The following is a 25457-nucleotide window of genomic DNA, read 5'->3' as shown; positions in this document are numbered from 1 at the left end:
CGTAACAAGGAAGAACATGCGCTAGGTCATTTCAAGTTGAAGATCAACTGCGCCCGTCCGAGTAAACCAACGAGAAGGAGAGGAAACATGGACTATGACGCCATGAATCGCGGGGGTACGAACAGAGAACCCCCGGAAGTTCAGATCCCATACTCCGTATGTCAGACGTGAGTCACTTGATATGCAGTAGGCTTGCGGCTCTAGTTCTTGGCAGAGAGTAGCTTGGAGACTATGATCCTGGGGAAATCCACTTTGTCTTTTTGATATGCCCTGAGACACTGCTTCATCATGACACAAGGTACGACTTTCCCTTTGAGAAGTTGAGATATTCTACTAATGAGCTCCTTCTCTACATAAAGGCTCACAGGCTTCCGTTGTTAAGATCGCTGGCGCGGGGTTTCGGCTCTCGTTACTCCTCAATGCTGCCGCTTGTCAACTTGCTCAGTCCAGACTGGAAATCCATAGCATTGCTAAGGGAATCTCGCTTTTTGCCCTGGCGCTCAAAAACGTTGGGCAGACTATTGAGGGCACCGATGTTGACCAGTATCCAGAGGCAACAGAGAAAGCCTGGGAGATCGCCGGACAAGGCCAGATGATATTCATCGAAATCGAACACATGCTGGACAAACTGAAGGCAACCGATAGAGACAATGATCTTATGAGGATCCCACTGCAGGAGAGACTCAAATGGTGCTTCCGGAAGCAGCATGTCACTTACTTGCTAGCCCAGTTGGAATCCCTCAAGCTCAGCCTGATTGTGATGCTACAAATTTTACAGCTCGGGAACATTATCAAATCCAACGTCGACGAGGGGGCTGATACTGATTCACTTACCTCCACCGCCGACGATGCCATCGCTCAGGAGAAAGCTGAGTCCCAGAACATGATCATCGTCCGATATTGGTCTGTCAAGCGCCTAGAGCGTTTGTGGGATCTTGTGGAACAGGAGACTTTGGATGCTGCCAGTGACCCGACAAACCAGAGGATAAGTTCCAATTACTCGTCCAATACGGCATCGACATCGAAGCCATTGGCCAGAAGCTCGGATCCGACAAGACTCCCCATCATTACTCTTGGAGACAGCGACGTGGGACTGAGTGACATGGAAAGATCCCCAAAGGACATGGTGCAACTATCAGAGAGTACATTGAACTGGCTGCTTTCACTCTGGGTGCCTTTGATTGAACCTCCGAAACTACACCACGCCGGCAGGGGCTTTAACACAACCAACAAGCGAGTCCAGCCTCGAGTCTATGTCTCTTCAGACACCGAAGAAGATGATACCGAAGAGCTAGACTTTGATAGCCACGATATCCGAGGTTACTTTCTCGAGGGATCAACAATGGACTGGAGGGAACCCCACTCACAAGAGGCTCGACAGCATGCAGCAGAGCTACGTCGAAAGTACTCCAGCTACCAGGCTCACGTGGAAAGCGAACCAGAGCCGGACGAACACCTCAAGCATCGAGATAAACCTTGCAGCGAGTCGAAAATCATCGACTCAAGTGACGAGGGCGAGCAAAGATCCGACACTCTTCGGCCCTCGCACAGCACCAACCCCATGCAAGGGCGCCGTTTCCATTCTAACAGCCTCTCATCCAGATATCCTCCGAGTCACAGTAATCCCGACAGCAGACCCCCCACATATCCAAGCGGCAGCTTCCCACCACCAAACTATGCTCTACCCCGTCCTCCACCACCACCTTCATACACACAGCCAAGTCCTCCCCAGCAGCCATACAAATACTATCCAAACCAAGACTACGCCACGGCGCCTCGATCCGTCCCAATGAACATGAACCAACCCAGCAACCCAGCCATCACCAATCCCAATACCAACCCCTCGCCCAGAGGTTCATCGCCAAATCAAGTCCACTTCGAGCCTTCCAGGGCCCGAAACCAAACATACAACAATATCCCTAACAACAAACTCCAACCCCGCCACCATTCATCTGCATACCCGCTTTCCTCCTCATCCCCCGTCTCTAGCTCCCGAGCCTCACCGCCTAGCTCAGGTCAGCGGTCCCCGTCTTCGCGCCCACGTCGATCCTCGCGTGAAGATGCCAAGGATCGACACAAGGCGTTGACTCGTAATGCCACAAGGGGGTTGGTAGGGATCGGGGCTATTGCTGGGTTTATGGATGCGTTGGAGGCATTTTCAATTCTGTGATTTACATTTCTTACTTTTACAGTTGCCTTTGTTGGTGTACTAGGCTTATTGATTCTCCCGAGGAGTTGAATAGACCAAGTGGTTGGCCCTGGTTTCGGTTGGCTTTTGATATCCATGTTCTACCCATGCAATGAATTGACGAACCTGTTATGATTGAGATTATTTGTATAAACTATGATTAATGATTCTCCTATGCGTTATTACATGTGACTACCGTCTGTTGACTCGGATCCTTCTTACATCCCGCTCCATGAGTGATATACAGCACATTCAAAAGTGAGTTAAGAAACCCCACAAATAGCGGGACGAAAATATATCACGTTGAAATTCAATAGCAACATGCATTCACAAGCTAATCTAAGAAGCCCAGGGAACATCGGACTCGGGTTCAGGTTCAGCTCGGAATCAGTCCGGAATACAAGGAGACAAGAGACACGAGCCAATCCCATGAAGCACATATGTCAATGCAACATAACAACATACTTGTGTATCTTATAGCGCAGGAAGAAATATCCAAGCCCCGATTAAACCCACATCAGACCCATGTTCAATACATCAATGATCCCCGACGGTTCCATCTCGGAAGTTCCGATTCTCCCGAGCCTCCGACGGTGGTTTGCGAACATATTGATTTCGGGTTAAATGGGATTAATGTCCGTTGGGGATTGGGATATTCTCCCTTTTCTTTTCTTTTCATCCTGGTGACTTGACGGTCGTTTTGTTGCGCACTGGTGGGTATGTCCGCTACCTTTTGAGTTCTATACTCTATCTACTAGGGTTGGGTCATTGAGCTGCTCTACCCTCTTGGATCTTCTCTTTTGGATCTTGTCCTCATATACTTGGTGAGTATAACTTGACCCCTGCTGATATGACCATGGGATATCGGTATAAAATATCAACAAGCTGACACGATACAGTTCATACCTCTGATCTATGACCATACATCCATAGACTTACCCACATGCACACCCATCGCAGGGTTCGTTCATCTCGGATTCCAATGTCCATCTCAAAACTCAGGCAAAGGCTGCACCCCAAAAATACTCCCGTCAGGAAGCCACCCATCCAACTCCATGCCCGCCCTAGCCATATGCTGCCCAGCAGCACTAACCGGCACCCTCTGCGGCTCATACGAAAACTGAGGCGGCAACGTCGCCTGCGCATGCGACACCGAGGGCTGATACCCCGCCGCGCTCAGGGGATAGAATTGTGGGTTATGTCCGCCGTCCATGGCCCACATACCCGGACCACCAATTGGTACGTACCCATCACGCATGGTGTCCATCGCTGGCTGCATTGGGGGCATAGGGACGACGGGGAAGGAGTCAATAGTTGACGGGACTTGGTCCAAGTGTGTGTCTTGGCCTTGGCCTTGGTTCTGGTTCTGGATTTGGCTTTGACTAGGGTGTGATACCGAACCCGACATTGATTCTGCAGTGCCGGTCGACGGACTCGCCGACACGACCCTGGAACCAGCTTCCATCGCTCCACTCTGCCGCCTCTCCAATCGATCGTACCAATCCCGACCCTTAACACCCACGACATGATACCACCGACTGGGGATGGGGTACTTGCCCCCGTCACTGGCCTCGTTAAGCTTGTTTGCCAGGGCGTCGAGGTAGAAAGCTACGTTCACGGCCTGCGGCGTGACGACTTCCCCAAGAGCACCAGTTCGCACGGAGAAGTGGATTTTCAGCAGAGATGTCACGGCCATCGCGAACCGGGTGTACATGAGGTTCGGGAGTTTACGCATCGTGTCCGTGCTGCAGGTCATCACCGCGTCCAGCAGCTCATGTGCGGCGTTCATCCATTTCACCTTGATGTCGATGCGGATTGCGCTGAGTGGGGCGTCTGTTGTTTCGCTGCCGTTATTGCCTTCTCCATCGAGGGTCGGCAGTGTATAATATCGTCGCTTTATTGCGTCTGGGTCGCGATAGCCTTCTCCTACGCCGAGTTCGTACATCACCAGTGCCGTGGAGCGGTATTCGAGGATCATGGGGACTGGTTTGATGGAGTCGGTTAGTATTGCACGCATAATACAAGTGAGAGGAACTGATGTTTCTTACCGGTGAGCATCTCTGGTGGGACGTTCTTCTTCCACGTTTCGAGCCGCTTGTCAAACCAGCGTAGCACGGCTTGAACGCGCGATTCGGTTAGGGGCGATGTGGTACTGGTGTCATCCAGGCCGAACGAAGACGCTGCTTCATCGGTTATTCGTTGCAGCTGGAACCATATCGCGACATGTTGATCCGTTCGATGTGGCGAGTTTTCCAGGTGTTTGAGACACTCTGTCATCCAGTCGTTAAACTGGAGCAGATTTGGGCGCCGGGTTTTCATCGCAACACTCGAACCGAGATGGTAGCAGCCGAGGACTGCTCTCGCCTGCTCAGCCAGCACCTCGTCATGCTTGCTGCTCTTGCGATCGGACTTTTTCGAGACACGACGTTTATTAGCTAACCCAATTTCTAGCGCCATCGTCGAAGCGATGTGCGTGTACTGATAAAGCTGCAGCTTCAATGGCGAGGGGGGCGGGAGATAGTATATGATCATCAGCAGCAGTGCTTGCACTAACTCTAATGACTTTTCGCCTTCGATGAAGAACCGCTCTGAATAGAGGCGGACCATCTCGCGGTTCAGCACGGCTGCCAGGCCTGCATCGACGGATATGGATGTCGCGGCAATCACGGAGAGGAAGAGGATTGGCCTTGTCTGTCGCAGTTGAGCTGCCGTGGTATTTGAAGGCAAGACGACCAATGGAAAGAAGAAAGCGAGTTCGCGAATGAAATACGCCACCAATTGCTCCGCATCTTCGAGAGAGAGAATCCCCCGTTCGATCACGTCGTCCGCTGGAGGAAGCCTCTCCTGCTCCGACTCACTGCGCGCCGACATACCCGCGAAAGTCGGCGCCGAAAAGCCACCACTATCATGCACGCCGGCGTGCGGGGTATTCAGTAATTCAGGGGAATAGTCCATATAACGAACATCCTCGGACGAGTGGGTCGAGTGATCCCGCAAGGCAAGACTGCTCTTAAAGCCCGTATCGGCCGAATCATGATCCTGGACCTCGTCCACGTCGCTGTCATCACTGGAATCTGGCTCTTCTTCAGGGATGCGATTTTTCAACAGCGAACGCATCATGCGCATCTCCTTTTCCAGCTGGGCGACGCGCGAGTCGGTCCGTTTCCGGGGCCGCCGTCTCTGCGGCGCCACGAAGACGCAGGATCGCTTGCCCTTCGCACATCGCTGGCATTGGTTAGGTGTGGATGGACTGGGGAGACAGCGGACCTTGAGACTTCGGCAAGACTCGCAGGATCTATTTAACTGCTGGGTTGATCCTTGTGGAGTGCTTGATTCTCCTTTTGGTGTGGAGGTCTCGGGCATATTCACATACACACACGCCAGAAACTGTCAGGGAATGAGAGCTTGGTTGTTTCCCATGAATTAAGAGCCTCAATGTTACGTCCGAGTAACGATGGTTACTGTGTATATCGAGTCATTGTGTCGAGTGAAAATCGTGCAATGGGGGGAATTGACATGAGAGTCGAATTGACAAAAAGTATCCGATAGATTTCGATGCGCCCCACAAGGATGCGATTAAGAAAGTCAAGGATTTATCATGTGAAAGCTAGGAATATTAATGGAAGCTTAAAGCAAAACGATGCTCAAGGCTAGAAGCCCTGGAGAAGTGGAGAGAAGAGGTAATAAACCCTGTTTCTCCACGCTAAGTGTCAGCTTTAACCCACCTGGGCAGTTTAGCTTGGGATAAAATACATACATTGGTAATATTACCTCTACTTCAGATTTCGGGCCGATGTGCCTTTCCCTTCTGTTTTAGTGCTTACTCCTTGCCGCTTTTGGGTCACCGAGGAAACTCGAGCAACTATGTCTACAATCTATAACTCTGACGCTTCCATGAAGTATCGATAGGGGCTTTGAAGAAGTTGATCCTTGCTCTTACCATGGGAGATAAAAAATAGTTCATGCGCTCAGGGGATGCAATCACCGATTTTGACATATTGTAGCCTGATTTGTGAGGCATTTGAAGACAATTCTTTCCTATCTTGGTAATTGAATCGCGCAGCGCCGCAAACACTTCGCTGTTGAATATTCATACCCGAATGTTAACGGCCTGAGAATAATTCATATTCCAGATGGACAAGGAAGCCGAGGCCAACGAAGCCATCTAAGTAACGCTAAGTAGTTGGGAAGCAAAGCTAACATGGAATAATCACCCAAGTAACCGCCAAGACCAGGGTCCAACCTTCGAAGGCTTACTCCAGTGTACTCCATACAACATAGACCGATCTCATCTGCCCAAAAAGGTTGAACTTACTAGAAATAGCGAATATAATGTTTCTACATGCATTCTTTGCGTATAGGTTCCCCCTCCTCGCTAGTGATGCTTATTCCTCGACATTGAATATCTAGACATATACCGCCCTAACAAAGCGGCACCCCGGGAAAATATAAACTCCGGTACACAGGACATACAGGTACACTCGTACAGATGTGATCTACCATGCTTTTACGGTGGCTGGTTCAGGGAAATAGGCACCAGCATGAGTACTAAAGTGAGCGAATACATCAGGATTGAAAGCCTAAAGCTAAACATAGCGAATCATTATCCCACTCCATCTCCACCGAAAAGCCAATGGCATCGGCAGTCCATTATTGGCCTATCGAAAGTGCCCGGCGGTTAGGACCTGCCCCAATCGGTTCATGCGACTCTTGTTCTCGCTAGAGCTTCCTATTTGTGGAGATGAGGGAAATAAATATCAATCCACAGTTGGGAATATAAATATAAATATAAATATAGCTTGACTAAGGCTTTTCACTACAAACCGTGGAAAATATAGTTATACGAGTGTTCAAAAATTGGAGAATATCGGCGAAATTCCCCGAATACACCGGAGCACCGTATGACTCTGTTCACTAAAACACCGCATTATAGTCTCATCGGGATAGAGGTCGTCTTTACGAGAGTATAAAATAACCATTGAACCATATCTGCATATCTGCATGCATGTCTCAGTTGTTGTCCACTCCACAATGAGCACATTTGAGTGGATGAGAAGACAACTCGTATAAGCATGTGATAGCGGACCCAACCTAGGTAGTCTCCGTTCAGATCTGATTTTCTCGGTATGCCGGACAAGTGGGCAAGTGGGCCCTTAGAATATTCGAAACAGGTGCTGTTTGACATGTGCGAATTTGTAGGGTTATGTTGTCAATGTAGATTAGAAGGTGTATGCGAGTTCCAAGGTCTGTCGATTGCATACAAATAAATATCAATGCTACTCCATTGAGGGGACTGACACGGTCCTTCTACTTGTTATTAATAAATTAATAAATTCCGAATTGATCTGACCTCTCATTTCCACTTCTGTCGCTTGACAAGCATTTTAGCGCGTGAGGTACAACGGCGAGGTCCGGTTTATGGAATAGACGGGCACACCCGAACATCTTTAGGCCTTGCTTTTGTGACTAAGCGAATCCACTTACCTAGGTACCTAGGTATACCTCTCCTATCGATACCGACAATAATAGACCGTTCGAGCCCGATTCCTCTAAGACCGATCTCACCGAGCCGGAGTGTTCCCCTCTAGCGGGTCGAAAGATTGCTCGGAGGAAGCCAAGTCTAAGCACTAGAATAAAATCGTTATAAGCAGACCTATAGAATGTGGAACGTGTCTACTAGGCCCGATACTAAGACCTAGATAATAATACGGATAAGGACATAATACGGATAAGGACCTAGACTAGGTGCCGGAGGATTACGGCCGATCTAATAACACGAAGAAGTTTGTGAGCAATCCGACAATCTCTACGACCCAGCATACAAAGCTCTGCGAGCTGGCCTCAATGATGTTCCCCCGAGCGTGAGGAGGGAAGAGGCTGTGCATGTTGCGCTCGGCTGGGTTCAGCACATGCAGATACGATAACCATATGGTGATTACTTTGAATCATGGTACATTTTGTAGGTATTGGAGCAGTGGCTGGATGGCGGTTTCCCCATGCTGTTGGTAGTCACAGAGATGAGGGATCAGAAAATGCATTACTATGGTTGGGGCTGCTAGAGAATCGAAATATGTGGGTGGTGGTGGTGGTAAAATGGGTTTTTGGGGTGGAAGCCCCAACTACCGCAGGGACGAGTGGGGTGTGTTGGAATAAAATACGGCATTATTCCACTCGACCAACACAAAAACCACGGTTAATGTGTATAGCCTAATGGAGGCCATACCCCAGTTCTGACAGGGTGACTAACAGAACCCGGGTAGGTAACTAAACTGTACAACAGCTAGCTGCATTGCAGGAGAGCAGGAGGATCGAAAGGGACTTTCAAAGTGATCCGGTTTGTCCTGAGGACTCGGAATGGAGCGGAGGTCCCCCATAGTCGTCCTGCAAGCTGCAAGCAGGCTGAAATAAGTTCTTGTCAGCGACTGGGGGGACTATTAGGACATGCACGGACCCCAGTCTTTAGGTGGAGGAGGTGCTTTTTTAGCCAACTTTGACCTATCTTCAACAGATCTTTCTCCACACCCCAGATAGGCCTTCAATGGGTTATATCTTGCTTATCCCGGATGCAACATCCGTCTTTCCTAATTTTATGTTTGCTTATTTGAAGATCCCTCGGATCTGAATAGCGCCATTTCTTTGTGCCCGAGAGCTGCCCGACCAGCTTCTCATTTCCTGCTATAAATTGCCCTTCCTGTCGTACGCAGTTTTGTTCTTCAAGTTGAATCTTCAGTTAAATCAATCTCTCTGATCTCACCTTCCCATAGACCTTAGGATACTCAGGGGTCTGATACAACTCGACTGCCGTGAGAAGCTCTCTGCTGGCTTACCCTGCACCCGGCTCTTGAACCCTACCACACGCCTAGCTTAAGACGCCAGAAACGTACCAAGTTTCGGTGGCCTAGTAAGGACGATGACAAGAAATAAATCTTCGAGGCGCAGGGCCGATGAATTCAGAAAAGGTGGCCCCCTGTCGGCGGATGGGAAAGCGCCTTCGGTGGTCGAAGGGACTGGGTTTAAACTGGAAGTGAGTGCGATCGATACTTCACCAACAAACCATTCTGAGGGAACTGGTAGGTCAAGGTTGCGGCAAGCGGCGAAAGCGCGACTTCGCCGCTAAAGCCAATCCGCCTCTCGGGCGATGGCTACAACGACGTCTTTAAGGATATACCGAACCGGCCGACGACTTTAAGTTTGTTGCATGTCGAGGCAGAGAAGGTAGATGCGCTGGGCCGTCCCGGTCGGCGTTTAACTATTGTGGCTCTGTCAAGAAAACCGGCGAAAATCACTGTGAGCAGGAAACAAGGCAAGAGTTGGAGGGGGACATCCCCGAAGGATGGCAATCTCGCCATCGCCATGATTCTGGCCCTCGGATTGCGCTATAAGACGGGTGGTAGCGACGATAACCGCCGCCTTCGCCGGATGGTACCGGAGCTGCTGGGACTTTCGCCGTCGGCGACGATATATATGTTCCGCGACTTCTGCCAGCCGCCGTTTCTCGACTTCCACGATATTTTGAACTTGGTGCATGCGGTAGCGCGCAATATTGCGCATCATGACGAGGGCGAAGGCGAAGATGTGGCCAGCAATGAGGCTGTCGACGACGAAAAGAAGTCCAAAAACGAAAATGACGCCGAAAGCAAAGCAAATACTGATAGTAATAAGAATGGCGACAACACAGTCGTTGACAAAAATGAGGCTGAGGACCACAAAGGTGGTGCCGCCCAGCCCATCTTAGCGCTCAGAGCGACAGCAGAGATCGTCGCAGACGTCTTAAACACGAGCGTGAAGGAGATCGACTCGGACAACACCGGCAAGAATACTAGCGCCGCGGGGGCGCCTCTGGCTAAAGACGCAGAGTTTTTCACGGACTGCTTACAGAGGTGGGGCAACGATATCGACCGCGGTATCCAGGTCGGGCTAGTGCTTGCAGGTGTGAGGAAGTTCTATCGGCGGATTAAGGACAAGAAGGAAAAAAAGTACGATCGGTCGCTTTGGCTGGTCGATATGGTTCTAGCCGGCCTCACGGGAGTGCCAATCGGGGGGTTTGTTCCAGCCATAGTCCAGTCGGTATCAGCCAAAGTAGGCTATAACGTGAAGAGTGGCAGGTTGGAAAGGGTCAATGACATGTTTTCGGCAATCATGGATGCCTACTATATCAAGGTTGAGATCCCCCTGCATAGAGATGGAGGTCTGGCGGGTGTCAGTGGTGTTGATGCTGTGGTTTTCACAAGATGGGTCGACCTGGTGCTAAAGTACGACACACCTGCGCAGATATAACTACACGGAGCGATAGTCTAGCCGCCTATTGGATTGAAATACGCTATGATGGCTGTGCGGTGTAGCAAATGCCTTATCAATACTCCCTGTTGGGAACCAGCTGGATGTCGGACCGCATAGGGAGGGAGGCTAGCAACGACGAGTCCGACTCTGATCTCGACGTAGATCCAGAATACGATGATAGATACGACTCCTAGATGCGCTCTAGTTAGCCTAGGCGAGCTGTGGGTATTTTGGGCGCCGTTTCCGGCGCACCGCTACCCGTCACAACTATAACTCTATGTGGGGATTCGCATCCGAGAGACGGGTCAGGTACATCTTTTGTCCGCAGATGCTTCCGGATTTTGGACTTTTCTTACTTCACAATTAGTATGTGGCAGGCTCTTCCGCTAGGGAAAGAAGGCTGACTTGTTAAGGGCTCCTCCTAGCCAACGCCAAGGTTGATATCTGAAGCGGCTGCCTTGGGAATTATTGCTAAGAGTGTAGCTCTAATATCGGCCATCAGCCTGAATGAGGAAGGATTGACTCAACACTGAGCGACGCTGCTTAGGGTAGCTTGGGAGGAAAGGGAAAGCGTGGTCTGCCCCAGGATCCCTGCCATCGGGAGCACCAGGGGTGCCTGCGATAACTTTCTCACAACATTCGTTTTTGATCCCTTCCCGAGTTCTTCGATTGTTTTACATTCTATCCTCATTTCTATTTGATATTTTCCCTCTCCATACATTGTCCAATTCTACAATGTATGTTACTGTCTTCCGCGTGATCCTCGGTGATCGACTACTCTGGAAGGGACTACAGCACGGCTTAAATCCGTGACCCCACACTCCAAGGCTTGTTGTTCATTTGATGCGGAGAGCATGAAGTGTCAGAATCTATCAATATCCATGACAGAATGCGCTTTTCGGTCAAAGGAATCTTGTGGTTCTATGGACTTCTTTTGTCGACTACCATTTCTGGAGTCTACGGAGACACAGAACCGAACCTCATGAGTGAAGAATGTAACAAGAGAATACAAGGGCGAAGGTGAAATACCGACACAGAAATACTTTCAATGTTCGTAAGTGCAATCCTTCCGTCGGTGTTGATTTACCACCCCACTGCCTGTTTTATAAGGCCATGAATCATAGTTAACTAAGGCTTTTTCCATTACTACCGCTGCGCCTATCAACAAATCAACAATGGGAGCTGCATTCCCGCCCCAGGCCACTTTCCCTTTGCCATTCAATGAATCTGAGGTTACGGCTTTACGGATGCGCAACACCGTGCATTGCCTGCAAGCTTCGAAGAGCTTCTTGCTCTGCACTCTGAACAGCCACCTACAGATGAAACCATACCGAACGACCCCGATCTGACTATAGAGGATCTTAAATTCCCAACCCGGACGGAATGGAGTCATAAATGCCATATTTATACCCAGCCGCCTCAAAGAGCCCTCGACCGGGTATTCTGTTCTGTCGCGGAGGCGAGCGCGCGAGGGGCAACGTCTACGAGATAAACCCGAATTACGGCCACAATAACGACATGATCCGACCAATGGACGGAAACACTGTTCTCTTCTTCACGGAGGCTGATGTGGTCGCCATGGCTAAAGACAATGTCACCACACGAAGCAAGCTGTCTCGGCTTGTTTCTAGCGAAGCTTTATAATTGACATATTTTGACCCCCGAAAGAAAGGGCGGGACTCATATGTCCTGAGAGGACCGAGCTTACAGCAGCTCCACCTGGATCGATCACCGAGGTATTTCAATCAGCCCAAATTGACTGAGCTTCGATATAAAATTTGTATAGAGGAACTCCCATTACTATGGTAGATTAAATGAAATCAGTAGCCAATTGTAGAAACCAGGCTTAACTGCTCAGGTGTAGATGATTCTGGATACATGATATAGCAGGGATCTTCGGCGTCTTCGGTGTTTGATAAGTCGGAGTAGCCACCTGGGCACATTTTCCCCACTTCCGCTTTTCAATGGCGCCACTCAACTTAGAGCTACTTTACTCCGTATATAAAGCCCACAGAATAATCTCACCTAATATTCCTATGTTGAGCATTGACCCTAGTTTTCATTCCCTGCATCACATCTGACTCCTGCACTCATCATGACTTCAGGAACGCTAGTACCCGTCCCGGCTAGTGAAGCATACTACAACCTTGGCTCTTTTGCCCATCCCATCACCACCACCAGCCCCGACGCCCAGATTTGGTTCAACCGTGGACTGATATGGGTATATTCTTTCAACCATGTGGAAGGTGCCTACTGCTTCCAACAAGCCATTGCCCATGACCCAGCGTGCGCCATGGCCTACTGGGGCCTGGCTTATGCGGTTGGCCCAAACTACAATAAGCCATGGGAGAAGTTCGACCAGGGAGATCTACACACTTGTGTGCAACGAGGATACAATGCCACACGGCAAGCAAAGAAATACGCGGCAAATGCAACTCCGCTTGAACAGGCTCTAGTCGACGCGATCCAATTCAGATTCCCGACCGACCAGCCTGCGACAGATTACCCCGCTCTGAACAAGAGCTACGCCGCGGCTATGAAGCCGGTGTATGCTGAATTCGGAGCTGACTTGGATGTTGCCACCATTTATGCCGATGCCTTGATGAATATGACCCCATGGGCTCTATGGGATCTGTTTACCGGCAAGCCAAACCCTAAAGCACCCACCATAGAAGCACAGGCAGTGCTCGAAAAAGCACTTTCACAGGAAGAGGATGGTGCATACCTGAACCCTGGGTTACTTCACTTGTACATTCACTTCATCGAAATGTCGCCCACTCCCGAGCTGGGTATCAACGCTGCCGATCATCTCCGCGACCTCGTTCCCGACGCTGGTCACATCCACCACATGCCCACTCATCTGGATATTCTGATGGGCGATTGGCGGCGCTCCATCGCCTCAAATCACAAATCAACGCTCGCGGATGACAAATTCTTCCGGAAGTCAGGCGCCAAGAACTTCTATACCTTCTACCGCATGCACGACTATCACTCCTTGGTCTACGCGGCCATGTTTGCCGGTAAATCAAAGGTTGCTCTCGACGCAGTCACTCGCATGGAAGCCACCGTGCCTGAAGAAGTCCTTCGAATTGAGTCCCCACCTATGGCTGACTGGCTAGAGCAGTTCATGGGTATTCGCCTACATGTGATGGTACGCTTCGGTATGTGGGAGGAGCTCAAGGTCAAAGAGCTGCCCCATGACCAATCATTATATGCAGGCACCACTGCCACTACCCACTATGCCAGAGGTATTGCATTCGCCGCCACAGGGGACGTGGTATCAGCCAAAAAGGAACAGGAGCTCTTCCGCCAAGCGTGGGCACGCGTCCCCATGACTCGTCGCGCATACAACGGTAACATCGTCGACGTGCTCAAAGTCGCCGAGTCGATGTTGGAAGGAGAAATTGAATACCGTTGCGCCAACTACGATAAGGCCTTTGAGGCTCTCCGCCGTGCAATTCATCACGAGGACACTTTGCCATACAGTGAACCTTGGTCATGGATGCAACCTGTTCGCCATGCATATGCCGCACTGATGATGGAGCAGGGCAATTTGGAAGAAGCAGCAAAGACATATCGCGCAGATCTGGGTATGGATACTTCTGTCATCCGGCCGCGTCGTCACCCGAATAATGTCTGGTCGCTGCAGGGATACCATGAGTGCTTGGTTCGTCTGGGGAGGGTGGATGAAGCGGCTGTAATTGAACAGCCAGCTAAATTAGCCCTTGCGGTAGCCGATGTTCCGATCAAGTCGTCGTGCTTCTGCCGCTTGGATACGTTCCAGTCGCCGTCCTTGCTCAATAGGAGTTCTCCAAATGGAGAACCCTCCAAGGAAAAATGCTGCAATTCTTAACGTTTTACTTCTAGATTTCAACAACCAAGTGTTTTTCCAACAGGATTGCAGACGGCTTTACTGGTATTTAAATGTTGAAGCATATTCCTTAGGTGTCTCCTCGTTACTTGTTTGCTTTTATAAGAAATATCAAAATGTTTTGATTCATCATTCGTCCATGAAGGGAAATTATGATTTCTTTTCCCCGTAGAGTGTTTACTTGTTGATACTTCCTTTCCCTTACTTCGGGAAGTCCCAAATTAGAACTACGTATTACTTTGTCGCTCGATTAACCTTATCAAAACAGGCGAAACAGAACGTAGTAATACAGGACTTGTATTCCTTCAATCTGTTCCGCCTATCTCATAAAAGCAACATCATTCAGATAAATGTTCGCGTAATTCTTTTATTCCGTGTCGGTCTACACTACGATATGCCTTAAGTTGGTTAGGCGCTGTGAGCGAAGCATCCATTCGTGTCTGCATCCTCTGGACAGATGCTGGTGATATGCATGTGGGGTACGAGTCTAGTAAAAAACCCACAAATTCCCCACAAAGTCCCTGAGCAACCTTTGAAACCAAGACGCCGGCGGACCAATCGGAGTTCCTGTCAAACACTGGGACCCTCATTTGGCGCGTTACCCGATATGGAAGGGTTTATCTGAAAATCATATCTACAAATGTACAACCGGGGATTTTGATTTTGATTTTCGTTGACCCTCGGCTTTCGCTACTCTTACCAGAGAAGTGAGGTCAAAGTGTGTCGGGAATAATTTGTATTCAATAGTCGCGGTGCTTATAAAAAGAGACAGTGATAATCATACGACTCAAGGTTGCACTTCACAGTTTATCTTTAACGTGGGATAAAGCTCTACCAATTTGGTCGCTCGCAAAATTATAGCCGCCATTGCAAACATTCAAACACCATGGGGTCCATCGCAGATTCCTCGTCTGGCCCCTATGAGGTTTTCTCCAAGCGCGGCCAAGCTGCCGTTGACCTGGGAACCAAGCATATAACATGGGACGTGATCAGTGACATGTGGCATCCTCAGACCAACCCGGATGGTATCCTCTCTGTTGGGATGGCAGATAATACATTACTCCATGACACACTTCTCGAGTATATCCACGACAATTCTCGCTTTACGGGCTCACTTCTCACCTACAACAATGGAAGCATGGGATCCAAGGCACTTCGAAAGTCAGTCTCGCACTTCCTTAACAGATACTTCAATCCATTCCTTCCAGTGGAACCAAACCACATCCTAATGACAAATGGATGTTCCTCTGCGATTGAGCACTTGAGCTGGACATTTCTGAACCCAGAAGAAGCAATCCTCCTGAGCAAGCCGTACTACAGTACTTTCATCGCTGATATCACCCTACGTCCAGAAGCGGTGGTCGTACCAGTGGAAATGGGGAACGTGGACCCTCTGAGCCCGGAGGCTGTCGACGAGTACGAGAAAGCGGCAATGGAATTTGAAGAACGCACAGGAAGACGAGTGCGGGCTATCATGCTCTGCAACCCACACAATCCTTTGGGTCGTTGTTATCCCCGCGCAACAGTCGATGGTCTCATGAGGCTCTGCCAGTCACGTCAGATGCATCTGATCAGCGACGAGATCTACGCTCTTTCAGTATGGAAGAACCGTGTGGATACCGACGTCCCATTCACACCCTTTGAGTCCCTTTTATCGAGAGACACGTGTGGCTTGATCGATCCCGCTCTTGTGCATGTGCTCTGGGGCATGAGCAAGGATTTCGGTGCTAACGGGCTCCGAGTCGGTGCTGTTATCTCGCAGTCCAACCCGGAGCTGCATATCGCACAGAAGTGTTTGTCGCTGTACTCATTTGTCTCTGGGTTATCGGACCACATCACAGCTTCCATTCTTCGGAATGATGCTTTTACCGATAAGTATATTCAGACAAATCAAGAGAAGCTCTCTCTGTCGCACGAGTTCATCGCCCGGCTCCTGGACAAACATGGCATCGAATACTTGCATAGGTGCAATGCTGGATTCTTTTTGTGGGTGAACCTTGGTAAGAAGTACATCGAGCTTCACCCAGAAGAGACAGGACAAGGTCTCGAGTTGACTAATATGATATTTGATAAACTATTGAAAAGCAAGGTTTATGTGGCTCACGGGACTGATTATGGATCGGAGAATCCGGGGTGGTTCCGCTTGGTGTTTGCACATCCTCTTCCCTGGCTGGAGGAAGCAATGGCATGCATTATAGGTGCTATTTATGAACTTTGATATACTTAGAATTCTATTTTCGGCACATTTAGCATGGCCAACTTGATCGAAGGTCAAATAGAATGTTTTCAAAGGTTGGTTCTCTCATTTCTGTAATGATAGCGCACATGTTTGTCTAGATAGGAACCAATATTAGGATTGAAATTGATAGTGTGCCAACTAGACCCAGGTGGTATTAAATTTAGCATAGGATTCTTTCTCTTCTATAGCCTCACCTTGTCCGTCGAGTTACACCGATGAGGATCCATAAAATCTTGTTGCGTGCATATCGTATATACGGCTTGAAGCCTATCTAGTGACTAATCTTTGGTCTGCAAAGAACCTCTTTGCCAACTGTATCAGTGTAGTTGCTCTTGTGGTCATTTGAATCGGTGCTCAGATATGGTACCGCTGCCCATTGTGGACGTTCGACCTCGATGAGCTCCGGCGATTTTATGGAAATCACTCCGAAGAATCGGTGCCAGCAAGGAAATCGCTGATGCAGAAGTTGAAGGTTAATCTTGAATACATTAGTCTTGTCATATTAGATACTAAAGCTTTCTTGCATATTTTCCATATAAGGGCCTTTAGTAGAAGGACATCAGATCTGAGGTTTGCATTCCCTTGATATACCATCTGCACATGACCTAATGTACAGCTTCTAGTAATGATTGGCCTTCAGAACTCAAGTACTTGGTGATTGCAGGATCCATAACACAGGCGGTTGCGGCTTTCAAGCGGTGTTTGGCGGGTTGAACGAGTGTCGAGGACCCCCGAAGGATGCTAATCTCACGATCCTCTCCTGTTCTCCTGTTCGTCTCTGCGCACCTCAGTGAATCAGGGTGACAGACCCTTTTGTCCAATGCCAAGATATCATGTTCATCAGATTGAGGCTGTGCAAACCGAGGAGTTGACCAATGACTCTTCCTCTCCTCTCCTCCTCCCAGCACTTGATATGGCGATGATTAGCGCATACGAGAGATCTGCAAAGCCAAAGAGAAAGGCTTGAGAGGCTTGGAACTCTGTTTTTCTACCTGCTTGGCAGCCAACATCGAGAAGGTGCTTGTCTAGAAATACCCCTCTTTCGCAGGGCCACTATACAAATGATTCGCAGAAACTGCGTGTTTATCTTGCCCGGTCTTGTTTCTCGTTAGCGTTACTCGCTTCATCCATGGCAGACACTAGCAGCGCGGAGGCTCAAGGCCTTCATGACCTATGTCTCTCTGCCTTCACTGCGGAGTATAAACACGACCATCAGTCTGCTGCCTCCCTTCACAGGTCATCAGTCGAGCATCTCACACAGGCCCTGCAGAAGACCGGTCGATTTGAGCACAACAAGAAGCGAGCACTAAGACGGAAAATCAAAATACACGAAGGTCGCCTTCGAAACCTAAACATACAGCATGCTGCCCCTTTTGTGTTAGTGGTCCCTCAGAACAGGCAGGATATAATCGAGGAGCAGCTTCAGCGAGGGGTTGCAAAAATTGGACTGGTGAGTAAACCCAGATTAGGGGAACCAGAACAAACTTCCCACTTAATCCAAAGGGGGCTTGCAAACTAATTTCTTTCATGACTACAGGAGGATATGGCACTAGGAAAGCTCAACCGTGATCGCGTTCAAGACCCAAAGGCGAAAATCGAACCCTTTTTCCAATATCTTGTGAGACCACCTCTTCCGTTTTACACGCCAACGGTAGACCTCGCTGTTCCCAATCTACGGTTCGACATCACTGGGGATGCTGAGAATTCGCCTTTCAAAATCTCCCACTGGTGCTCCACCAAGGTCAAACTCACCGGAAGTGAGAACAATCTATACATTTGTGACGGACTCAAGCGGAGAAAGCGACAAATACCAGGTGTGACAATCTCGCGAGTTTCAGAGTATCCCCAGCCATACATCACAACTCGCGTTGGCCCAGCTCGCTGGAATTTTAGCGGCCGGACTTTGGAGCATACAACCAGCTACGGAAACGTGATTAAGGAGAAATCAGACCGCAATACCGAATGGGCACCACGGCGCTTCACATTCGGAGGGCGTCGTTTTGTCTGGAAACCTGACCCTGCGACAGGCCATGATGCCGAATATCTCGTCGAGGTTCGCTCGGAACGGCCAAAGGCAGGCAGCAGAACAGGCAAGATAGAAGACGAGGTGTTTGAGACGAAACTGGCGTGGACGAATGGCTACAGGTTTTTCAAGGGTACTCAGGTTGAGGTCGTTGGTGGGCTTGATCCGTTCTTCCGGGAGTTTCTGTTTGCCAGCCAATGTACGCGATACCTGATCGCGAAGTTTGGGCACTAATCATCGCATTATTGTGGTAGCATCAACTGATATCGGAAACGAGAATATCACTTCTAAAAATACGAACCGGTACCTCAAAGCGAGTGGGGATGTGCAGATCGACATAGGAATACGAGATTCCCATCACTCCAAGGTTAGCCAAGAACGAATAGAAATCCGATTGTCAAAGATTCGCCCAGACCTCGGGATGATCTTGACCTTTTTATGAAATCTATCCCATTTCCCTTCCCTTTCTTTTTTCCCTCTCGTTTACACTCGCTTTTCCATCCTCCAGGTTGCAGCAGATCGTCAGCTTTTCAGCCTTTCAGTCACCGCTCAGAATATGCTTTGGCTGATTTTATTTGCCATCCCCGGTGTTCGAGGACAGTGTTCCCAGGAGTGTGGACCAATTTCCTCGCTTTTATCATCATGCTCGCTTCCTGATCTCGACACGGACTGGCACGAGTTCCAACATCTCCCCATCGAGCGCAACCTCTCTGGTCTGGAATACGCCCCATTTGGAAATGGCCCTGAGACAGCTCGAATCGCGACCTACGACGAAGCGCGATGCTTCTGCACCAAAGCAACCAACTCACTCTCAGACTGTGAAGTCTGTGCCCGCTCAGCCTGTTCGGGCTCATGCTATTCCGAATCCGAGTCAGAGACCCCAGCAGCCAACCAGAATAAGGTTGCAGAGTATTATCATAGGGATTGTAAGGCGTTCGGGTATTTTGCTAACTCGACCCTCTCCTCTCCTTCTACGACTCTATCATCCATGCCGCCCTCGACTGAAGCACCGAACTACAATGACGATTGTGAGATCTGCGGTGTAATCCATGGACAAATTACGGAATGTGGTCTCGTCGACCTAGACACCTCCCCGCCACCAACTCAGACGAGTGTACTCGCGGAGGGGTACGATTACCACGGGAGCGTATTACTCAACCGAACGGCTGCCGAGTGCTTCTGTACGCTGCCTGTCTTAAGACGACTCGATGGCTGCAGACGATGTATCACCATCCGAAACGACGACCTACGGGAAGTCTTCGATATGTATCGGTCCGAATGCCATGATCTAGGCTACTGGACTGACAGCCAGGTTGTGGAATACGAAAGCTCCCCAAGTAGTACTACTAGTGCTCAATCCGGGTCGAGCCCGACTACTTCACAATCACCGGAATCTCCACAGACTGGTGAGGGAGCTGATCTCAAACCGAGACAACTGCTGCTGCCTCTTCTTGTATTAACTGGTTCTATGTTACTTTGTATTTTCTGATAGTGTATAAGGCTACAGAATGGATGTATGGGTGATTTCTTTTCCGACCCCTTGCCGAAGCGATATTCAGGCTACAACAAGTATATACCCCCATCTACCTACATACATGTAGAGTATTCCACTTCCTGAAGACGAACTTAGAGCCTCGTCAGGGCCTGCCGTGGCGTGATCGCCACTCCTTTATTACGCTGCCCTATGCCGCGCGACTTCGAAACAGCCATTGCGCCTCGGCGAAGTCTAACACAGCCCTAACTGGCTTGGTATGTGAGACGGGTCTGGTTTGCATTTCTCGTCTTCTTTTAAGCCTCTTAATAGGAAGTGGACAGCCGAAGATAAGTGCGGACTATTGAAATTAAGACACTTTAAAAAGCCACTTATAAAGTGGTATTCGGGGCCTTGCTAAACATGAGTGCCAACTTCGCCTGTTTTAGTCCTCCTCAATGCGACCTTAATTGTGTCCGAAGCTGGCCTGACAGGGATTCATGCGTCGTGATGTTTAGTATTAATCCTTCGATGATCGAGCCCGCTCCTACATGTATGGGAGCTTCGTAATATCTGGAGATCCGATTTAGACGAGTTCCCCGGCGCGGGAGGCAAGCGCTTGGCGCCGAAGGAATATTTTGTGCAGTACGTCAGTCGAGATGTTGTCTCGATAGTGGGTCTCCAGGACACGGGGAAGTTGCAAGGAGGCTCCAATAGGTGTGCCCGTAAGTTGATCGCTGGCGCGCACGAAGATGGGACTTCTCTCGTTGAAGCCCGGTGATTTTCCCCTTCTGTACACGGAGAAACCAATTTCCTGTACCGAAAGTGCTTCGGGGTTGCTTACGCCGATATTCCCGACTGCAGGTCCCAGACAGCCCCCTTGCTGCGGGGGCACTTCTGGAGTCATCGCAAGTGTTGCGGATTATGGACCAATGTGACCCCGACGTCACTTTCCTCGGTGAAATTGATTTGACCTTACCACCAATCACTTTCAGTCGGAAAATACCACAATGAGAGTTACTTAGAAGATGACAGGGTATTTATTGCCGAGGTGCTATGTCCTCTCATGGTTGTCGACACGCCAAGAGTAGCGCTAGCATGCTCATAGTTCTAGCAGATTGCGTCAAAATGGCTTTAAGAGGGGTCGACCCCCTGCGCAAAGCTAAGAACACACGAGTGTCTCAATTTCTACCATGTTGAAACTTGGTGTTGGTTTTCTGGTTCTTGTTGGACATCTAAGCCATCACGCCGTGGCGTTCAACTGCACCTCATCTTCCGCAACAGTTCACTGGCTCGGCGACAAACCGACGTACCATGCTGGTGTGACTTTCGGTCTGCCATGGCCGCAAGGCAAATATCGACCCCAAGAGACTAGCTTCAGTCTTACTGGCGATACTGAAGACAAATCAGAACTGCAATCTTGGGCAACTGGCTACTGGGCCGATGGTTCCCTCAAATGGACAGCGCATGCCATTGCCGAATCAAATCAAATCTATGACCAATATACCGTTACTGCATCGTCCCTGGGCTGTGTCAAGAGCTCGTCTTCGTCATCAGAATCCAGTGCACCAAATAGCTCTATTGTTGTAACAGACAATTCCGACGCGCTTACTGTCAACACGGGGGAGGTCGCCGTCTCATTTCCTAAGGGAGGGAACGTCATTATTGGCGATATCAAGACAAAGAGCGGCAAGGTTATCGGTGCAAACGGAAGACTTGTGCTCCAATCTCAGGACTCGGTGCCGGATAATTTTGACAACCGAGCAAATTCCCCCATCCAATATTCCAACTTTGACGGCAACATCAATGAGGTCTTTGTGAATCAGACATCGGCTCGCACGCTCGTCACTGTCCGTGGAAATCATACGGTCACCGATGGTACCGACCACGATCCGTGGCTGCCATTCGTTGTCAGATTCTATCTTTATGCCAACTCTGCCACTATCAAAGTGATGCATAGCATCGTCTTCGATGGAGATGAGAATGATTTCATCACCGGGCTCGGTATTCGATTCGATGTTCCATTGAAAGGCGAGGAGTACTACGACCGACACATTAGGTTCGCTGGCGTGGATGGCGGCATCTTCAATGAGGCAGTTCAGGGAATAACTGGGCTGCGGAGAGACCCCGGTGAAGAAATCAGGGCGGCGCAATTTGCGGGGCAGAAACTGGCAGACACAGAGACTTGGGAACCCAGGGTCAGCACTCGGCTGAAATGGATTCCGACGTGGGCAGACTACGGTCTTACTCAGCTCACAGCTGACGGTTTCGGCCTCAAAAAGAGGACCAAGGCTGGCCAGTCATGGGTCAACATCCCCAGCGGAACCCGTGCTGAAGGCCTGGCTTACTTAGGTGGTGCTACGCAAGGAGGTCTCGCCGTCGGTCTACGGGATTTCTGGAAGCGGTACCCGGTTGGGCTTGACATTTCCAATGCTGCCTCCGATACCGGTGAGCTCACTTTGTGGTTATATAGCCCCGCTGCTGAGCCGTTGGACCTGCGACCCTTCCACGATGGCTTAGGCCAGGATGGATATGAAGATCAATTGGACGCTCTCGAGATTACCTACGAGGACTGGGAACCCGGATTTGATACGCCATATGGAATTGCTCGCACTAGTGAAGTATACTTGTTCGCGTTTGACCAAACACCAACAAGTGATAAACTCGCATCGCTCACTGCGTACATGAATGATCCCCCAGTGTTGGTCGCAGAGCCGAAATATATCCATGAAACGCAAGCCCTCGGCGAGTACTGGGCCTTGCCAGGAAGTGCCAGTCCCGCTGCAGCTACTCTGGAAGATCGGCTTCAGTTCATTTTTGACTTCTACAAGGGCCAAATTGAGCAGCGTCGCTGGTACGGCTTCTTGGACTACGGTGATTTCATGCACACATATGACCCCGACCGACACACCTGGCGGTATGACGTCGGTGGTTATGCCTGGGACAACTCAGAGCTGTCACCAGATCTCTTCTTCTGGCTTTACTTCCTCCGTACTGGCAGCAAAGATGCGTACCGATTCGCCGAGGCCCTGACAAGGCACACAGGTGAAGTCGATGTGTACCACATCGGTGACTGGAAAGGACTGGGCACACGCCACGGTGTGCAACACTGGAGCGATAGCGCGAAACAGGCTCGCATCTCTCAGCCGCAGTACCGAAAGTACTTCTTCTACCTCTCGGGGGGAGACGAGCGCGTCGGAGAGCTGCTGGAAGAATTGCTTGACACCGATAAGACTTACGGGGAGCTTGATCCGCAGAGAAAGGTTCGCACAGACGGCTGGGAACCCAGTCCAAACTCGACGGTTTCGTTTGGTCTTGGAACCGATTGGTCGGGTCTTGCTGCAGGGTGGTTGATTGAATGGGAACGACGAGGTCCGAGATGGGAAGAGGCCAAGACCAAGTTGACCAACACGATCGCAGGAATAGCAAATCTGACTAACGGATTCGTGACCGGCTCGGGGCTGTACGACCCTGTGACCTGGACATTGGGCCCTCCCCCTTCTGACCCGGGTAACCGGGGGAACGTATCTATATCACATCTGAACGCAGTCTTCGGTCTTCCCGAGGTTGTTTCTGAAGCCATCGCCTATCTGGCGGATGATATACCCAAAGGGTTCAAGCAAGCCTGGTTGGATTACTGCTACTACTACCATGCCTCAGCGTCGGAGCAGAAGGACCGATATGGAGTGAGCTTCAGCAAGATAAGTCTTCTCCAGGCGCATTCGAGGCTGGCGGCGTACGCGGCGTATGAGACTAAGAATAAAACCCTTGCGCTGCGGGCCTGGAAGGACTTTTATGCCAGCGATGGACTATTGCCGGACGCCCCCTGGAACATCACGCATGTGGACGGAAGCGACGTTTTGGTGCCCGTCGATGAGGCTGCTTGGCTTGCGACCAACGATATCGCCCAGTACGGTCTGGCTGTCATTCAGAATTTGGCCTATGTTTCGGATTCGCTTGATGACTATCAATCATGAGGTTTGATGGTATAGACGTTTCGAGCCTGCATATAATCTCCTTCATAGTTTCATCAAATATACAAGTATCATCTTGACACCACAATCCACAGTAATTGGATTTGGAACTTTTCTGTGCTAGCTTGACCATGTAATAGTCAATATCATGAAGTGAATTGGGACTCACCTTGGATAATGCCAGTGGGGTTCAGTGGGTATAAATGAGATGGACTTATAGTGACCTACGGATCTGGCACATTGAATGTCGCAGTATATGTCACCAACCTGGGTCCCACGATAACATTTTCCATTTGCAAGAACACTACAGATCAGATGCAACTCTCCCCACATTTACATATTCAATACGATGTCTATCAGCGCATGCGTCGCGAGATTAAAGCGTGTTCCGGGCTTAACTGATACAAGAAAACATAGAGACATCGACTTACTCATAACAAATATGGTATTCGAATTATTGATTATTGGCAAAACATCACATTTCATCAATCTCAGGCTCTCGCTCCTCTCGAACAGGATCCCGCTTCGTCTGCGCGGACTTGGCTGTCTTCGGACTCCCGGGAGGCGGTTTTCCTCGGAGACTTTCGATGATCTCGTCCATTGTCTGATGATGGCTTGTCAGTGGTGTGACGATATGTGAAACATCTGATCATGTACGAACAGGGTGATAAGAGTCGTCAATCCCCCGGTTTCGGTTTCTCCTCTCAAGGATCTCGGACTTCAAAGGCGAGACCTCAAAGTCATCTGGGAATGTCGCAGCGACATTAACTAGGACGGATTGTATTAGCTGCTATCGGGCCTGTCTCAATAGGTATGCTGGTCGTACATTTCTGATCACCATCATTTCTAGACTGGACCTTTTGTGCAAAAGCTCGAGTCAGCCTCGGGACGTAAGAGGTAGAAGACCTCGCGATATATCGTTGCATATTGGTTCATTCACCACTTGTTGGAAAATATATCTAATTCATTTCACATCACCACCTGAACGACAGCTGTTTTTAAAGCAGCGAGAATATACTCCGCGATTAGGTCATACTGATGTCAACCGTAACGAACTCGCTGAACACGAAGAGTATCAGCAGATCAATCGAGAAGTGCGATTTCAAGAAATGGAAATAATTGACCCAAGGCAAAACTTCGTCATGACGTTGATCCGTTGCGCCACCGAGCAGCTATAGTTTAGCGGATGCGACAATTCAGCAGTGTCTTCATATAAGCACAGCGACCATCTCTTACTAGTCACTTATACACGTCTTAGCTTTTATGATAATTTCCCATATGTTGCTGAGTAGTTAGTGTCTGCTGATATACTCCAAGGGAACGCTGCTTAAAATGAGCCTTAGTCGGATCTACCAACCTTAACATGTATATATTTTGTACAGCGTATATTTCTAAGGCGCAAATGCAAAAG

At 49.6% G+C, this 25457-nt stretch overlaps 10 protein-coding genes across 10 annotated transcripts; 7 read left to right on the top strand and 3 right to left on the bottom strand.

The window, feature by feature from the left end:
- Positions 1–288: 288 nt before the first annotated feature.
- Positions 289–2170, top strand: N7525_010945 (uncharacterized protein; the record flags this gene model as incomplete). The annotated part of the gene is made up of 2 exons (XM_061215292.1): positions 289–298; positions 360–2170. The coding sequence occupies 2 exons, from the start codon at positions 289–291 to the stop codon at positions 2168–2170; spliced, it is 1821 nt and encodes a 606-aa protein (XP_061067804.1).
- Positions 2171–3179: 1009 nt separating this feature from the next.
- On the bottom strand, positions 3180–5551 carry N7525_010944 (uncharacterized protein; the record flags this gene model as incomplete). Its single annotated transcript, XM_002561073.2, has 2 exons — positions 3180–4171; positions 4237–5551. The coding sequence occupies 2 exons, from the start codon at positions 5549–5551 to the stop codon at positions 3180–3182; spliced, it is 2307 nt and encodes a 768-aa protein (XP_002561119.1).
- Positions 5552–9098: 3547 nt separating this feature from the next.
- Positions 9099–10465, top strand: N7525_010943 (uncharacterized protein; the record flags this gene model as incomplete). The annotated part of the gene is made up of 2 exons (XM_002561075.2): positions 9099–9212; positions 9263–10465. The coding sequence occupies 2 exons, from the start codon at positions 9099–9101 to the stop codon at positions 10463–10465; spliced, it is 1317 nt and encodes a 438-aa protein (XP_002561121.2).
- A 1398-nt stretch (positions 10466–11863) lies between these two features.
- Positions 11864–12112, top strand: N7525_010942 (uncharacterized protein; the record flags this gene model as incomplete). Its single annotated transcript, XM_061215291.1, has 1 exon — positions 11864–12112. One exon carries the CDS (start codon positions 11864–11866, stop codon positions 12110–12112), a length of 249 nt encoding a protein of 82 aa, XP_061067803.1.
- A 451-nt stretch (positions 12113–12563) lies between these two features.
- On the top strand, positions 12564–14321 carry N7525_010941 (uncharacterized protein; the record flags this gene model as incomplete). Its single annotated transcript, XM_002561078.1, has 1 exon — positions 12564–14321. One exon carries the CDS (start codon positions 12564–12566, stop codon positions 14319–14321), a length of 1758 nt encoding a protein of 585 aa, XP_002561124.1.
- A 904-nt stretch (positions 14322–15225) lies between these two features.
- Positions 15226–16557, top strand: N7525_010940 (putative aminotransferase, classes I and II family; the record flags this gene model as incomplete). The annotated part of the gene is made up of 1 exon (XM_002561079.2): positions 15226–16557. One exon carries the CDS (start codon positions 15226–15228, stop codon positions 16555–16557), a length of 1332 nt encoding a protein of 443 aa, XP_002561125.2.
- A 1150-nt stretch (positions 16558–17707) lies between these two features.
- On the top strand, positions 17708–19893 carry N7525_010939 (uncharacterized protein; the record flags this gene model as incomplete). The annotated part of the gene is made up of 5 exons (XM_061215290.1): positions 17708–18028; positions 18116–18800; positions 18856–18968; positions 19110–19782; positions 19820–19893. The coding sequence occupies 5 exons, from the start codon at positions 17708–17710 to the stop codon at positions 19891–19893; spliced, it is 1866 nt and encodes a 621-aa protein (XP_061067802.1).
- A 765-nt stretch (positions 19894–20658) lies between these two features.
- Positions 20659–20979, bottom strand: N7525_010938 (uncharacterized protein; the record flags this gene model as incomplete). The annotated part of the gene is made up of 1 exon (XM_061215289.1): positions 20659–20979. One exon carries the CDS (start codon positions 20977–20979, stop codon positions 20659–20661), a length of 321 nt encoding a protein of 106 aa, XP_061067801.1.
- A 286-nt stretch (positions 20980–21265) lies between these two features.
- Positions 21266–24049, top strand: N7525_010937 (polysaccharide lyase family 26 protein; the record flags this gene model as incomplete). Its single annotated transcript, XM_002561081.2, has 1 exon — positions 21266–24049. One exon carries the CDS (start codon positions 21266–21268, stop codon positions 24047–24049), a length of 2784 nt encoding a protein of 927 aa, XP_002561127.1.
- A 472-nt stretch (positions 24050–24521) lies between these two features.
- Positions 24522–24972, bottom strand: N7525_010936 (uncharacterized protein; the record flags this gene model as incomplete). The annotated part of the gene is made up of 3 exons (XM_061215288.1): positions 24522–24650; positions 24708–24814; positions 24873–24972. The coding sequence occupies 3 exons, from the start codon at positions 24970–24972 to the stop codon at positions 24522–24524; spliced, it is 336 nt and encodes a 111-aa protein (XP_061067800.1).
- Between the last annotated feature and the right edge of the window lie 485 nt (positions 24973–25457).

Source organism: Penicillium rubens (assembly GCF_028828025.1).
Source record: "Penicillium rubens strain IBT 27055 chromosome Unknown utg000004l_segment0_segment0, whole genome shotgun sequence".
Classification (NCBI taxonomy): Eukaryota; Fungi; Ascomycota; class Eurotiomycetes; order Eurotiales; family Aspergillaceae; genus Penicillium; species Penicillium rubens.
The sequence above is the reverse complement of the archived record's forward strand: the minus strand, read 5'-3'. Positions and strand labels throughout refer to the sequence as shown.